The sequence below is a fragment of the Myotis myotis genome, unplaced genomic scaffold (assembly GCF_014108235.1).
Source record: "Myotis myotis isolate mMyoMyo1 unplaced genomic scaffold, mMyoMyo1.p scaffold_m19_p_11, whole genome shotgun sequence".
NCBI lineage: Eukaryota > Metazoa > Chordata > Mammalia > Chiroptera > Vespertilionidae > Myotis > Myotis myotis.
The window spans coordinates 40,299,402-40,316,749 of NW_023416315.1; the positions used below are offsets into that span (position 1 = coordinate 40,299,402).

The following is a 17,348-nucleotide window of genomic DNA, read 5'->3' on the forward strand; positions in this document are numbered from 1 at the left end:
TGAACCTGGTTTTCTAGGATTTGCACAGCTTCAAAATTCGAAAACATTTTATATATATGATCTCACATCAATATCATAATTGCCAATTTATATTAAAGTTCCTTGAAAGCACCAGAGTGATTCTTTAGGTCTTTATTTTTCATGGTCTCTATTAAAAAGGAAGGCATGACAAAGGCATTCAATAAATTATTTTTGATTATTTTGTTCAGATATCAAAAAGTAAATGTAATTATAAAAATTTAAATATTATTGCTGCTAAATCTAAAAATGTGAGTTAAAACTTACTAGGTATACAGTCTCACTAATATCATATTTGCATATTAAAAGAAACACAGTATTTAAAAAGCTAAATTGGTAGGAAAGTTTCAAAGGTTAAATTGCCAGGAAGGTTTATTTCTACTTTAAGAAATCTCCTCTACTATATTTTATTGAAAACTAAAAAGAGAGATTTTAATGTGTATCTTGATTAGCCAGTATGTGGCAGAAAGGAAGCAGAAAATATTCCTAGTTCCCCGAAATGGTTGGAGAAACAACAGCACAGAGGATTGCGCAGATTAATTTTATAATTCTGACCTCTAATTACATTAAAAACATATATCAAAAATAATTGTTGACATTTTATTCTTTATTCAAATTTGGAAAATCAATTAAACATGAATCAGAACCTAAAACATCTTTGAGAGTCAAATTTTCTAAGGAGAGAAGAAAACTAGACTAAAACTATTAAGCATTGTCCATAAATTGTCTCAAGGATTCTCTAAAGATATTACAATTTGTTGGTTTCATCTCAGATTTATCATTACTGTGAGAGCAAGTTATTATGAAAACTTTTAAAAATATATTTGCAGTTTAATTGCTTGTGGCAAGCGATCTCAGACTACAATAAAATTGACTACCTTTGAAATACCAACTGCTGGTAAGTGATCAAGTGAAGTTTTCTGAGTTCTGCATCACTTTGCTACACCATAATGCATAATATCTTTTATAATGCAAAATAAAACATAATAAAATGCTGTACGCTAATATAAAATAAAGTTAAAGGAAAACAACTTACCCACATAATTTTATGATATTATAGGCAGGTTCTAGAAAAGGAGGCTGGTTTTCAATTTTTTCTGCACACAGATTCAGAATTTTAAATATCTGTGCCAAATCCCTTAGGGGCTTTAGTATTTTTAGTTAAGAAATAAAATTAAGATTCATATATTTATATTTATGAACATATTCTTTATAACACTTGTGCCAAGAAAATCTATAGAATTTCCTATAATGTTAAATATGGTTGAGATTTTTAAAAAAATATGTTTTTATTGATATTTTTATTTTTTTAGAGAGAGGGATAGAGAGATAGAAACATCAATGAGAGAGAAACACCTTTGATTGGCTGCCTCCTGCATGCCCCCAAATGGGGATCAAGCTCCCAACCGGAGCATGTGCCCTGACTGGGAATCGAACCATGATCTCTTGGTTCCCAGGTCAATGCTCAGCCACTCAACAACACTGGCTGGGCGACACTATTTTAATTATACTAATTTGAAAGACGAAAGAGGAAAACGTAGAACCATATTTTTAAAGAAATATTATTTAAATTTTGTCTCAGTGACCCTTTACTCAAAATATTTTTTTCTCCTCTCACGACACCTTTAGAATTTGATTACCAACTACTACCCTGCGGACTTAGTTGAAAAAAAATTAACTTAATGGCTTAATCATATCCTTCATCTCCACCCACTCACAGTAAACATTAACTGCTCCAGAATAAGAAACCCAAACCTATCTTACTTTTCTGCATCACTTTCTTAATATTACTGAGATGCATTCTCTTGTTTTTAAGATTTAAATTGGTTGAGATCTTATTTCATTTAAAACTAGTATGAAAGCAAAATGTACTACCTATATATCTTCAGGTAAAAGCACCTTTTATATTACCCCAACTGGTACATAAACAAATCTCATAGATTTTGTAGCAAGATGACTACAGAAATTGAGGGTTTCCTGTGGCAAAATTATATTATGCAAAGATTAAAACAACAACAGCTACCCAACAACAAATTAGTTCTTAAGCATGAGTTTTGAGACACAGGAGTTTCCACATATTCTGATCAGGGTGGTATATGTAGTGAGGATACTATCTTCTGTTTATGTAATGTTTTGCAGATTATCAAGCACTTTGCATGTCTTCTCATCTAGTCTTCCTAACAACTTTCATGAGGTGCTGTTATGCCTATAATATGATAAGCTTATTAACTGTAGAAGTACTCAAGTAAATTGGTAGAAATAAGATTACGTGGCCCTCCTAACCTTATCCACTGTCTCTTTGTGTCTTTAGAACTGCCATTATCTACGCCAAATTAACTGCATTGTACTGTTTTCAATTTTACATTTTCTGATAAATGAAAAATATAATTTTGTAAAAAAACCCCAAAATGTTAGCTATTTTCTGTGGTAAACAGAATGGCCTGTCCAAAGATGTCCACGTCCTAATGCCCAGAACTTGTGAAGTTATCTTATGTGACAAAGGGACTTTTCAGTGATTAAATTAAAAATCTTGAGATGAGAAAGTTACCCTAGATCCGTGGTCGGCAAACTGCAGCTCATGAGCCACATGTGGCTTTTTGGCCCCTTGAGTGTGGCTCTTCCACAAAATACCACGTGCAGGCGCGCACGTACAGTGTGATTGAAACTTCATGGCCCATGCGCAGAAGTCGGTTTTCGGCCTGGGCGAGTCTATGTTGAAGAAGTACTGTTGATATTTGGCTCTGTTGACTAATGAGTTTGCCGACCACTGCCCTAGATTATCCAGATAGACCAATGTAATCACAGGGTCCTTATAAGGGAAAGAGAGAGGCAGCGAAGTACCAGAGAAGGAAATGCCATGAGAGAAGCAGAGGCGAGAGTGATGATACTTTGAGGAAGGGGCCAGTGGCTGAGGAATGCAGGCCACCTCTAGAAGCCGGAGAGGCAAGGAAATGAGTTGTCCTCAGAGCCTTCAAAAGGAACACATTTCCTTAAGCTCAGTGAAGCAGATTTTGGATTTCTGACCTCCAGAAATATAAGACAAAAATTTTATGTTGTTTTAAGGTACTCTGTGGTAACTTACAGTAGCAATAGGAAATGAATACATTTTCTAATTAAAATTCTCCCATTTCAGGATAAATGAAATAAGCATACATATATAAGTAAAGGATACAAATCCATTCTGATAATACTGCACCAATGTCTTGACAGATTTAAGTTGTTTTTCTTCTAAATCATCCTAAAACAAATGATCTGTTTTAGTTCTTTTATGCTATTAAAACTGGTGCGATATAACTTTTTTATTAATATAAAAAGAAAGTAGACATTAAAATTATCAAGAAATTGTCCATTAAAATTGTAATTCAATTACTGTATTATAATACAAGTATGATAAAATGTTTCCTGAAACATGAAGGTAAAAATAAGATTAGGAAATGTGATTAGGAAACTGAAAATTAAAACTAGATTACTACAAGAGCAGTGATTGTTTCCAGAAATAAGAGTAACAACATTGGAAGCATGCTGAGCATTTCTCTGTGCCAGGGACCATTTAGGAACCACACATACATGCCAATCTTCAAGTCAACCCCATTAGGAAAATACCGTTATTATTCCTCTTTTCCAGAATAAAAACCTCAAACTGAAACACTAAGCAATTTGTCCAAAATCAGACAGATAATAAGTGGTGATGTTAGGAGTCAAATTTGGCAACTTGACTCCAGAAATTGTAATCTAAAATATTCCCAGTGTACTGGTACAAACAAAATAGCTTCAGCCAATTAAAACAAAACAAAACAAAACAAAACCCTATACAGTGATATCTTTTCATGACTGAATCACTTCTATCCTTTTAATCTTTAAATTGTTTGTAAGAGGCTGTGGCATTTTTTATAGCGCGCCCCCCCCCCCCCAGCTTTTTTTGTCTATACTTAATAACAACTAGTAGGAGCTATATGGAGTTGAATTTTCTTCTTATAAAAATGCACATATATTTACAATTAAAAATAACTTTCACAACAAACATAGCCAGCAAAAGATAAATTCTTATGGAATCATTATTTTTATTGTATTTTTTCTTCTATATAAAATGCAGAGTCTAAAAAAATGTTAAAACAATGACTAAATTTTGGCGCCTACTAATCACAGGACATTGTTTTGTTTTGATTGGCTCTACCACTGTCACTTTCCACTTCCTAAAAGCATGCAATCTTCATCTTGTAGTAATTTCATAGTGTGTGCTGGCTTTTAGGCAGTCAGTCAGTTCTTGGGTAATGTCAGGAGAGTGGGGTGTGTGGGAATATATGCATTTGTATTTATTATCCTTTTTCCCAATGCTGAGCTCTCAATTTTGTTTTATCTAAAATAATTTTATTTCCATTACATTCTATATAATATTTCTCTCAAAATAAACTACCTATGAGTATTATGAATATGTATCTCTAACCTGATTTCAAACCAGAAAAACTTAAGTAGTACATCATGATACACTTTTTCTGTCCTTGGTCCCCACATCATACTTGGTAACAAGCAAATACAAAGGCCAGATGAGTGTTTTTTCTACTCCTATGATTCCTTCTGTTTATATTTACCATGGATTTGTCCATTCCACAAAACCAAATGTAGTCTCCGCCTCCATCTTCCTTACCAGGTTAACCATATTCATACTAAACTTAAACAGTCCTTGAATATTTGAAATGGTTTCAAGAGGAGAGAAATGAGATTTATGTTGGGGGGAATACAAGTTACCTTTCGGGGGAATCACAATTTATAAATGATATAGCAGAAACATTTTCTCTCAAAGCTTACTTGAGCAGTCTCTTCAAGGAGTTTGATGATACTATTTAGGTCCATAGGCTTTAAAGCACCCTAAAAAACATACAACACTTAGTATTCTATGAGAATCAAGAAGTTACATCAAACATAGTATTTTCATATTATTTATCCCTCGGCAACTTAAAAATATCCTATGACAAAGAGACAGTGAGCGAAGAATAAATAGCAGATGAGACCTTTTAGGAGGAAAAAAAAATCTTGGAGTTAAAAACACACAAACCTCTTGAATTCTAGTATCATCTTATAATATTAATGTCTAAGTTTCACTAGTTCCAAGAGGCCCAAAAGAGCATCTGGAAGAATAGCACTTCCACCTTTTCTTCATCATACATATTACACATCTCATTACAACCCACTGAGTTTGCCTACGCAGATACACACAAGACTAAGTTCTAACCTAGAGGTAGAGATTGCCTTTCTGAGTTAAGTATTCCCTCTCTCAGTAGTCCCAGCATTTTCACTGTGATCTACATTGGAAAACAGAAACCTCCAAGTTCTACAGCTTTTACATCTTTAATATTTCTTGAGCCCATTTCCTCTTACTGATTTATTTGGTTCTCATCTCTCACTCAATTACTTTCTTGCTGTTCCACCTGCCTCCATCTACTCTTGTACTTTCAACATCATCCTCCACTCTATGGCAAAAATAATAAAACTCAAATCTGAACACAACCAGTCTGAATCATTCAGTGACTCTCCATTAACACCTCTGACCCCCTCCTCTGTTTCAATTATGTTGTCACAATCCTATTCCTCTCCTGGGTTAACCTCCATAGACTGATCCTTCAAGCAACAGCTCAGGTGTCACCTCCCCAAGGGATGAAAAAGGGTGGAGCAAATGTCCCTCCTCTGTGCTCCCATCGCACCCTAAGCATATGTCCATTACAGTTCCCATCAGTGTTGCTCTAAAATGGTCTACAGATTTATCCCCCACCATGCCCTGCCCCAAAGTTCACTTGAGGGCAAAGACTTGTTTTCTGGCAACCCTAACACCAAACACTGGGCCTCGAGTAGCAAGTTCATTGTAGGTAAGTGGGGAAGGAAACAAGAGGTGCTATCATCCAGTGTTTAAGTATTTATGATAATACAGAAGTCCCCAAATTCTAAATACAGTTCGGGCTATATTTAACTTGGGGATTAATGTTTTCTTGCATAACGTTTTCTTTTTAATTCAAATGTTATATCAAAATTGCTTACTCCTCTTATATGAGTTAAGCTATCCCAGTCTCCTTTGTTTCCTTCCTCTTATCAATCCTCCCTTCACACTTACTTCTACTTTAAAATAACCATTTGAAAAGATGATGTCATGATGATATAAAAATATACAAAAGGGGAAAAATCCTACTTATTCCTATCATCTAAATACAACCTATGTTATTTTCTGGTTTTAAATATTTTCACATATTATTTTCTGTTTTTATTTACATGTATAAATGCTTTACATAATTTCACTTAGTATTAACACCATTGTACTTTTGACTTTTAAAGCTATAATTCATACATTTCCATATTTTTACAGGGTCATTATTCCTTTGCCTCTTAAATCTAGATTTTCTTTTCCTTTCACAATTACACTCGTATATTCTGATCTTTAAAAAATGTCTTTCAAAAACAATTTTTGAACTTTAAGTCTGCAGAATAAGTATTGGAATGAATTTATTTACTTAAAATGATTTTATTTAAAAAATTAACAACCCTGAAAGGACACCTCTGGAAAGCTGCTCAATATTCTATTGAGACCTTCCCCTGGGACCTCCACCCTTAGGTCAGAGGATCGAGCACCCCCTCATTCCCTCATCTTTCCCTTTCCCTCCCCGCCTCCCCTCAGGTGTATCACTTTGACCTTCCTCACTTCTAAGCAAGAGCCCTTCCTTTGCTGCTATAACTACTTTCCTAAGCCCATTTCATCTATGGATTACTTCTACCTCTGTGATTTCGCAAATAAATGTTCTCTTATAGTTTGAGTCTTGACTCTGAATTCTTTCCTAGCCAGAACCCGGGTCCAATCTAACCCCACTGGTCTAATCTAACACCTGGTGCTGTTCTCACACCACCACCAACAGGGTAAGATTTAAATTCACAAAGAGAGAAGGGAACTCGTTAAATAAATATTACATATCACCTCCTGTGTACCTGGTTTTGTGCTGGATATTGCTGGTGCATATTGGAGGAAATGGGGAACACTACAGAAAACACCCAACAGACAAGGTTTCTGTCCTTGGGAAGTAGCACAAAGCCAAGCAAATGTTACAGATAAAGCACAGTTATGCATTGGAAACCCCTAAAAATAGGACAGAGAAGTCGAGCTGAGGAACTTTAAGAAGGCAAAGACCTTAAACACCATTTAGTTCAGCGGTTCTGAGGCTAAACTCACTTGAGGGAGCATTTTAAGAGCCCCCGGCTCCACACTGGGGATGCTGTAGAATAGATCTGGGGTAGGGCACATTTTTACAGTACAATGTCTGTTTGTTTTTAAAGCTCCTGAGATGGTTGTGATGGTCCCTCAGGTTTGGGGAAATACTCATCTACTACAGGCTCACATTTAGTGACAAGAAGAAAATTCTGAGCTGTTCTAAATTAATTACAGCAGGCAGAAGGGTGGAAGAAAGAGACAGAGAGGTTAATCAGTTAACAACTGCAGGGCAAAAACCAACATAAAACTGCTTATGTTCCTGAGCTTACACTGAAACCCTGAATTAACTCCCAGGTAGCTATTTCCATGATCATCTAAAGAGAACAGCCAGGCTCCACTGACCACCAGGAGCCTCTGCTTCTTGCTTACACACGAACTTTCCAGGCTGTTGCCCCCAAGCAATCCAAAGGAACAAACACTTCTCCCTACGGACTATGTATGATCCCAGGACTAGCCTCATTTCACCCTCCACCACCCCCTTTACCTCTAGCCCATGTAAATTGTTTCCAAACAAATTGTATCTTCCTTCCCCTATCTGATGTGTAAAAGAGCCCGCCAACCCCAGGACCACAGAAGTGTTGTCTCCTCCATCTAGCCCTGCTGCTGCTGCTGGTTCAGGCTTCATGCCCAATGACCTGTGGCTTCTCTGGCCAGCATATGGCTCAATAAACCCTTTCTTTCGGAAAGGCTTCAGCGATGAAAGTTTTGTTTAACACTAGCAAAGGGAATAGGCCTAAAGAGGTGAAGAGATTTGATCAATGTAATTATATTAGACTAGAGGCCCGGTGCACAAAAATTTGTGCACTCGGGGGGAGGGGGGGAGTCCCTCAGCCTGGCCTGTGCACTCTTGCAGTCTGGGACTCCTTGGGGGATGACCACCTGCTGGTTTAGGCCAACTCCCTGGGGAATTGGGCCTAAGCTGGAAGTCAGACATCCCTCTGGCAGCCCGGGAGCCCTTAGGGGATGTCCACTTGCCAGCGGGGAGCAGGCCTAAGCTGCAGTCGGACATCCTTAGCACTGCTGAGGAGGCGGGAGAGGCTCCCACCAGCACTGCAGTACTGGCAGCCGTCAGCCTGCCTTGTGGCTGAGCAGAGCTCCCCCTGTGGGAGCGCACTGACCACCAGGGGGAAGCTCCTGCATTGAGCATCTGCCCCCTGGTGGTCAGTGTGTGTCATAGTGACCAGTCATTCCCAGTCATTCTGCTGTTAGGGCCAATTTGCATATTACCCTTTTATTATATAGGAGTGCCTGGCCAGCCTGGGTGAGGTGCTGACGGCTGTTTGCAGGCTGGCCATAGCCCCTTCATGGTGGGGGTCCCCCCTGGGGTGCCTGGCCAGCCTGGGTGTGGGGCTGAGGGCCATTTTCAGGCTGGCCACACTCCCTTCAGGGTCGGGGGGTCCTGCTGGGGTGCCTGGCCAGTCTGGGTGAGTGGCTGATGGCAGTTTGCAGGCTGGCCAAGTCCCCCAGTGCAGACCCTCACCCCATGAGTGTGTGGCCAGTCTGGGTGAGTGGCTGATGGCTGTTTGCAGGCTGGCCACAGCCCCTTCAAGGTAGGGATCCTTGCTGGGGTGCCTATCCAGCCTGGGTGAGGGGCTGATGGCTGTTTGAAAGCTGGCCACAGCCCCTTCATGGTGGGGGTCCCCCCCGGGGTGCCTGGCCATCCTGGGTGAGGGGCTGAGGGCCATTTGCAGGCTGGCCACACTCCCTTCAGGGTGGGGGGTCCTGCTGGGGTGCCTGTCCAGTCTAGGTGAGGGTCTGAGGGCCGTTTTCAGGCTGGCTAAGCCCCCCAGCGGGGACCCTCACCTCATGAGGGTGTGGCCAGCCTGGGTGAGGGGCTGATGGCTATTTGCAGGCTGGCCACAACCCCCAGCCACCCAAGCTCCCAGTGGAGGCTGGCTGGAAGCAGGTATCTGGGATTTGTTTATCTTCTATAATTGAAACTTTATTGCCATAAGCAAAGGCCACATCTGGCTCATGGCAGGAGGGAAGGTTGGCTTCCTCCATCGCCCTGGCAACCAAGCCTCCTGCTTGCTCCTGCTCCATGGCTGCTGGCAGCCATCTTGGTTGGGTTAATTTGCATATAGTCGCTCTGATTGGCTGGTGGGCGTGGCCTTAGGGCATAGCGAAGGTAGCGTCATTTAGCATCTTTGTCTTTTATTAGTGTAGATGAGGTAAGCAATAAGGAGATACTGTTGAATCCCGGAAGAAAGAGAGGTGGGCCCTGACTGGTGTGGCTGTTAGTTGAGTGATGTCCCGTGGACTGAAGGGTCCTGGGTTCCATTACTCATCAGGGCACATGCCCAGGTTGTAGGTTTGGTCACCATCAATGCTTCTCTCTCACGTTGATGTTTCTCCCTCTCTCCCTCTCCCTTCCTCTCTTTCACAAATCAATAGACACATTTTTTATTTTTTTTTAAGAGAGAGAGGTGGGACTTGGAGGAAGGAGGAGGATAAAGTGGTGTTTATGGAAAATAGACTGGGCAAAGGAGAAGGAGCAAGCCAAAGGGCTGGCGAGAAGGGTGACACATTAATAGGCCTGACTGAGGCACTGTGGTGACAAGGAAGGGAGCAAGTAGTTATTTTAAAGCCCAATGTGGTGCCCCTTGTTTTTCACCATATCATCTGACCTGCTGGTGGAGGGTTGGAATTTTGTTTTGTTGTTGTTATTGTTTATTTTGTTTTATAATCCGGATACATATGAAACTATCTCCCACAGCTCTCCGAGTTCACTGCTGTGAAACTCTGCAGCACGGTTCATATCATACTGCAGTTACAGCACACTAAGCATAGCTGCTCCAAGTGGGAAATGGGGTCCTCTATTAGTGACAACCACAGCTACCAGAAGGGGGAGCTGGCCCTGAGTGGGTCTGCCTAGGGTAGGCTGGTAGTGTGTGGGTTCTTGACTTCGTGCAGGAAAGACTTCACAGCACAAGTCCAGGTGATTTTGAGAGTAGGTTTATTAAAGCCGGGAACAGTGAAACAAGGAAGAGCCAAGGGTAGAAGAAGCAGCAGGAGAGAGTCTAGGCAGGGCTGCTTTGGCTCTCTAAAAACGTGATAGGAAAGAAATGAGCCACGGTGGGTGGGATGGCCCTGGCTCGCTGGGAAGTCAGAGAAAAGGGGGCCTTGGAGACAGGTTCAGTGGGTGAGCCCTGACTGCCACTGCCCATTGCTCCCCTGGTTGCTAGTCTTGTGGGATCCCTTATTATTTAGGAGATGCAGGCCTGTGGGGGAGGGGAAAGGCAGGTGTGCTTTTGGGAAGGGGAGTGCGCACTGGGTCCTTTGTTTTGAGGGTTTTTGAAGGCTGGCAGTTTAGAGGCAGTCTTAGAGGAGCTCTCAATAGAATACGCATCAGCTTTTCCAGGTGTGCCCTTTCTACTGCTTGGTCAGCACCAGGGCAGGGCAGGGGGTCTTCAGTTATCACCTGGTTTTGCGGCTCTTCTGAGCCTGGAGCTGAAATACAAGAGAGGCCTAGATATTATCTCTAGGGAGGAAAGGTCAGGGGGTCCACACTGCATAACCAGCGATATGCAGGGGAGGAAAGGTCGTGGGGGCGAGGTCCAGCGCTGGTATTGCCCATTGCTAAGCATACTAGGCACGCGGGGCTTTCCGCCTGGTGACCTGCATCTGGCTGTAGACTGCTCAGCCAACTTGTTCAGCTGTCTCAGTTTCTGAAATCCTCTTGCCGAGGAACTTTCTTAGCTCCTTACTCTCCTGCCTCAGCGTCACCTGAAACCCTGTTGGAAACGCAGACACCAGAGGCTCTACTCCAGATCTGCAGAACCAGAATCTGCATTTTAGTAAGACCCCCAGATGCTCCAAATGTACATTAGAATCTGAGAGGCACTGCTCTAACGGGTTTCTGATTTTTTAGGGTGAGAGGAGCAGTATTAAAATAAATAGGAAATAAAGAGCACACAACTTGTGATTTCAAGTGTACGATGGAGCTGGCTTAATGAACTAAGGTAGGATCCACACTCTCATTTTCAGCTGCTAGAGTACACTGTCTCTCAAGCATAGGCGGAGGAGGAAGTTGCAAATGTGGAATGGTTTGAAAATATCTAGAGTTCCAAGAGTCTTTTCCTCTACTGGTGTGAGGCAGAGGTCTAAAATGTTAATTTGATGAACAAGAATAGATTGATCTAGAGACAAATGGTAGGGGAGAGGGGGTTAGAGAGCAACCAAAGGACTTATATGCATGCATATTAGCATAACCAATGGACACAGACACTGGGGCGGTGGGGGCTTGCCAGGCTGGGAAGGGATAGGGGAGAGGGTCAATTGGGGAAAAAGGAGACATATGTAAAACTTAGACAATAAAGAAAATAAAATAAAATGTCATCTTTTTTTTTCCTTCTCTTTTCTTTTTAATTGATACCGGGGCCACTTATTCTGCCCTCCTGAATTCGCTGGGACCTTTGTCCCCTCTGAGTCTCTATTATGGGGGTTGACAGACTATTCTCATAGCCAGTAGCCACCTCACCTCTACCCTGCATTTTGCTAGACACCCCCTTTACCCAATCTAAAAAGTTACCATTTTAGTGATGGCGAAGAGCACTAGGTCCCGCTCTGAGTAAAGACACTGAGTAACCTGCACTTAATTTCTCCCAGCCTGAGGGGCCTCCGTTGTAAAAGCAATCACAAACAAAACCCACGTGATCATTTCTCCCAGCTCTGTAAGTGTTTATCCTATTTCATTTCTTTTGGTAGATACTTTTTCTTCAGTACTTTATAAAACGTTAATACTCCTGAAGTAGTTGTTGTTAAACAAACAAACAACATAAGAACCTTGGAGGCTGAAAGCTTTTCTAAAAGAAAGATTTATTGGGCCAAAAAAGGACCAGGTCCTGGGGAGAAAAACTGGGGACAATGAAACAAGGAAGGGCCAAGGATAGAAGGGCAGCAGTGCTAGGGAGAAAAAACAAACATGTCCACATCCTGGACTTGATGGGCACTTTTATACTTAGTGTTTGGGGAAGAAAGATATAAGTTGTTTTGAAAGAATTTACACTGGCTACAGAGGGGGAGGGGGGAGGGGAAGCAGAGGCAGTTCTATGACAGGTGCACAGTCTATAAGTAGGAAATACTACATTTGACAACAGTAAGAGCAGTCTTGAACGTTCATGCATATGTGGGATATGAGGGTCTAGTAGTCTGCTACATAGATGCTTTCAGGAATGTGAGCAGTCTGTTGTTAGCCCACAGCTGGCCAGCCGGTCTTTTTCTCTCACTGATGTAATGTAACGTAGTGCATCTCAGAATTTTTCTCTTGTCATTACTTACAAGGTAGGAACTTAAATTAATACAAATTGATTTCTTTTTGGAAAAGAATCCTGTGCCCTGGAAGAAGAGTAATAAAAGGAAAAAAGGAAAAGAAAACAGGGAAGGAAGAAAACGTGCACACATATACACAGGTATACTTGTTTTGCTTTACTTGGTATGTTATGGACTATTCTGGCAATGGCCTATTAAAAGTATTTCCTCTTTTTTCTTTTTCTTTTTCTTTTTAACCCATGCTTGCCTGTCTCCTATACCCTGGTCCTCCACCCGCTTTTACACCAGGTAAGGGAAGAATGAATGAGAACCGTAAGATATAAAATTCACCTGCTTCCCAGTTTTGCCCGGTGCCTGGGAGGACAGTGGAAGTGTTGGGCCCTCTTGAAGCCTTGGGAGTGGAAGGCTGCTATTCCTTAAAAGTTCTTCTTTCCACAGCCCACAAAAAAGTGGTTGAAACACTTCCACAAAACTGACTAGGTAAATTCCCCGTTCCTCCTTATGCAAAAATGCTGTTGCCCCGCAGGTTGCTGTGTAAATTTCTGACCATCCTCAGAGAGTTCAACCCTAGTCCCACAGCAGAAGAGGTCCCCAGTCAACTGGCTACTCCCAAGGAACTCTCCAAGGCTCTAGGCTGTGGACACAGGAGACAAGGTTCCTTACGCAGCCTGAGACTTGTAAAGTCTCAACAGTAATTCCCACAGTGGCCCCATGTCATTAGTGTGAGGAGGCAGGGCAGGATTCCTCCATAGAATTCAGGTTTTAGGGCTTGGTCATGGCTCTCTGGGGAGGAGCAATGGAAGCCTAGCATGAAACAAGCGACTTGGAATTGCTAAATACCCCCACCGCAATGGAAATCCAAGGGAGCATTTGGAGTGAAATTTCTCAACAGATCAGCTTGAAAGAATTAATTTTATAACAAGTAAATTCATAACCAAATATATGCACAATAAATTAAATCAATTACAAGTGACATATGATTTCACTCACATGTAGAATCTAATGAGCAAGATACACTAACAAACAGAATAGAAATAGACTCATACTGGTGTGGGGTGGGGGTAAGGGCTGGGAAGAGGGGCGATGGGGAAATGGGAGATATCTGTAACATCAACAATAAAAATATATTTTTAAAGCAGAAATAGACTCATAGATACAGAGAACAGACTGATAGCTGTCAGAGGGGAAGGGGGTTGGAGGCTGGGTGAAAAAGGTGAAGGGATTAGGCAAAAACAAACAACTCATAGATACAGACAACTGTATGGTGATTACCAGAGGGAAAGGGGAGTGGGGGGAGGTAGAATAGGGTAAAGTGGGGGGAAATGGTGATAGAAGGAGACTTGATTTGCAGTGGTGAACATACAATACAATATACAGATGATATATTATAGAATTGTACACCGGAAACCTATATAATTTTATTAACTAATGTCACCCCAATGAATTCAATAAAAATAGCACAATGAAATAAAGAGAAAAACAAAAGAAAAATCAATTCTATTCCCTGCCAATCCTCTCTGACCCACCCCATAATCAGCTTCAAATTTCACATAAAACGATGCTTCATTTCTAATTTTAACACCAGTTTCCTCTTCTCCCTGTGTACGTTTTAGTAGCAGCAATTTAATTTTTTTCATCATCATTTATCCCTCTATGCCCTCTTCCACCTCCACCCCCTGTCCCCCCGCCGCAGTCACCACACTGTTGTCCATGTCCATGAGTTCTCTTTTTTCTTTTTTGCTCAATTTCCTGACACACACACATCCAGTAGCAGCAAATTTAAAGACGGGAGAAAGTTATACGCCTCTATCCAGAACATCACTACATAAAAGGGATCTACATACACAAGTACAATGCAAACAAGTGTTCAAATTCATGTCTTTGCTAAGAATGTTTCCTTCCCCCAGGCCCTTCGAAGTCACACTTTTGCAGGCACGGCGGCAAAGCCTCCTCTACTCAGTTGGGTGGGACGCTCGCTCGCGAGGACCTGGAGGCCCAAGTTGCCAGGCGGGTTGGTAGAATCGCTCGCCAGCTGCGCAGTTCTCGGAGGGGTCAGCTAATAGATGCCCGGAGGTTGACAGGAACCTCGGTCCCGCGGAATACCCTCGTGTCCACTTGCGCCCCCATTCCCGTCGTTGTTGCCCCCCAACTCGTCCCCGCCTCCAGATCTCAATCTACTCCCTCCACGCCTCCCCAGCTCCCAAGGCACGTACACTGGACCTTACCAGAGCGTCCTCGTCCTCCGTCACCACCCCGATCACCGGGATTTGTCGAGGGCTGCTGGACTTGCTTTTGCTGCGCCGCCCCTGGGCCTCGGCCGTCGCCGGGGCCTCCGTTGTTGGCGCGGCTGACTCGGCGTGGCGAGGCATGGCGGCTCTTCTGTCCTACAAGGTGCCCGCAGCGGAGGGACTCAAAGAGGCCCTGCCGCCGGGAACGCAAGGCCACCTGAGAGCCGCCTTCCCCGCGCCTCCACAGGGCACCCGGGGCCTTCTGCTCCCGCCTCCCAGCTGGTTGCTAAGACGCCAGTGCGTTGCCAAGGGCGGGGCCAGAAACCGTAGAAACGCCGGCTCCTACGGAAGCCCGGGGATCCAAACTACCTCAAAACCAAAGCTGCACCTCCACGCTCAGAATGGCTGGATTGCTCTGTGCACTGGACCTTGGCACGGAGCTGTGCAGTTTTCTGGGCGCGTGCGTCTCAGGTTTGGTCATGTGCCCAGGGCCTTCTGAAAGCGGGCGAGAGTGGGTGGAGGGATGAGGCGTGGATGTGGGATGTGTAAGAGGTAGATGATGGACGGATAGTGTTGGAAGGGGAGCAGTTTATCTCACCCCAGAGAAGCGACCCGTGTCACCTACATTTCCAGCCTACGACCTCTTCTGTACTTGAGCGGTGCTACAAGGCAGTTCAATAAATAAGGCGTTTGCCACAACGTGAGAAGACTTTTGAGTCAACTCATTGAATCTAGAACAAGTTAATCTCACTCTTCTTACCTGTTAAATAGAGAGCTGTGAGCAGACAGTTTCGTAAGGTGGTGGTTGGCACATAAGCGCTCAGTAAATGATCAAGATTACCCTTGACCTTACTATTAGTGTGTTATCTATTCACTGTATCCTGAGTGATAGTCCAAGAAGGGGAAAGACTTTTAAGGAAAAGCTTCTCATGATAATCATCATTATAACCTAACCACTCCGAACACCTTGGCTGTGAAAATTTAAGAATCCCTTAAGCCTTTTAATCCTTTTTCTAACTTACAGAAATTCTTCAAGATTTAAATATGTTTTTATATCTTCCATAAAATTCACGGGCTAAAAAATTACACAGAATCTCCATAAAAATAAAATTCATTGCACTTCTCAGGGTTTCTCTTCTCATTTGTAGAATAAGCAAGTTGATCGGTGATTTCTAAGGCGCCTTAACCAGTTCAAACACTGAATAACATTTTTGGCTCCACAAATAAAGAGAACTGGGAAAACCAGATTGGGCCTGGCAGTACTTAATGTAAATCAGAGCCAACCCCCAAGCTGCTTTGAAAGATTCCTGAGTATTTCCAGTCTCTATTTTCTCACTTCAAGGCATCCTTCTACTTTCCTCAGCTCTGAAACTGCTCTGACTGAGGTCGGAGTCTGTAGACACTGTACTTGTCTGCAGTATTTTACACTGTTGACCACTCTCTCCCTGCTTGAAACTCCTTTTCCTTGGTTTCAGCATTCTTTTTTTCTTTTATCTTTACAGTTACCTCTTGGTACTTTTGGAGCAGCTCTCAGACCTTACACCTAGAATTGGGTTCAGCAGGTCTAAGTTTGCTATCACCCACGGAGAGTGCAACGGGTTTGTCAAGTGTATTATTAACATGATCTTAACTGAGTTGCACATTCCGCATACACAATATCAAAAGCAGACTGAAACCACTCGGATAAACACAATGGATTACCTGAGACCAAGATAGTAGTGGAGAACTGACCTCTGGATGCAGCTTATCCTGTGTGCTCATTCTGGTGGAAAGATGAATAGGGGGATTGCAAAGGAAAATTTCCCACAGAAAGCAGAGCTTGCCTAGGAGATAATCAACTACTGTTGTGTTTCAGCACAATAGGCTGAAGTTGACACTGTTCTAGAAACCTGCATGACCCTGGCAAATCAGACTCTCCTCACTGGTCTTAACTGAAGACACATTCCTGGTAAATGAACAAGGGATTTTATTTTATTTTAACTAATTGTGTGCAGACCTATATATTCACTAGAGGCCTGGTGCATGAAATTCATGCAAGGGGATCAGCCCTTGCAGCCCTACCCCCTGGCTCCTGCTCATTCTGGAAGGTCATCCTGCCATCCTGTCTAATTAGCATATTAGCTCTTTTTTTATATAGGATTTTGTCCTAGATCCAGAAAACCAGTTTACAATGGTTAGTTAGCATAACTCCCATGAACTCCCCCTTTCTAGCACTTAAAAACCCTTAACTTTTTCCTGTTTACATTAGGTGGTGGATTTAACTTTAATCATTATTCACTGATCCCTCTTAATATAGATTTTTGAAGTTTGTAAGTTAAGAGTACAGGACACTTTTTTTTTAATGACACTAAAACACAAAGACATAAAGGTAAAATGACCATTGAAATGATAACTATTTCAGCAAAAAAAAAAAAAAAAAATGAACTAACAATAGAGAAACATATGAGAAATGATTTATACATAGAGAATAAAAATGTTTCAATCTGATAACAATCCTGCAGATTTAACATCTGTTAAGTTAAAAATTGCAATTTCTTTAAAAAAGCAGCTGCCGAGGCCGGTTTGGCTCAGTGGATAGAGCGTCG

At 42.2% G+C, this 17,348-nt stretch overlaps 1 protein-coding gene across 3 annotated transcripts in view; it reads right to left on the bottom strand.

The window, feature by feature from the left end:
• CFAP69 (cilia and flagella associated protein 69) overlaps positions 1 to 15,554 on the bottom strand; it is a 62,162-nt gene extending 46,608 nt beyond the window's left edge. The window contains exons 1-4 of one of the 3 annotated variants that reach the window (XM_036328259.1): positions 14,761 to 15,553; positions 4,825 to 4,884; positions 3,191 to 3,256; positions 1,055 to 1,164 (exon numbers count right to left, since the gene is read on the bottom strand). In XM_036328259.1, coding sequence (XP_036184152.1) covers positions 1,055 to 1,164; positions 3,191 to 3,256; positions 4,825 to 4,884; positions 14,761 to 14,904 — 380 coding nt within the window. In that variant the 5' untranslated portion in view covers positions 14,905 to 15,553. Of the gene's footprint in view, positions 1 to 1,054; positions 1,165 to 3,190; positions 3,257 to 4,824; positions 4,885 to 14,760 lie in introns of all 3 variants that reach the window. The other 2 variants (XM_036328260.1, XM_036328261.1) reach the window with 2 other exon arrangements.
• Between the last annotated feature and the right edge of the window lie 1,794 nt (positions 15,555 to 17,348).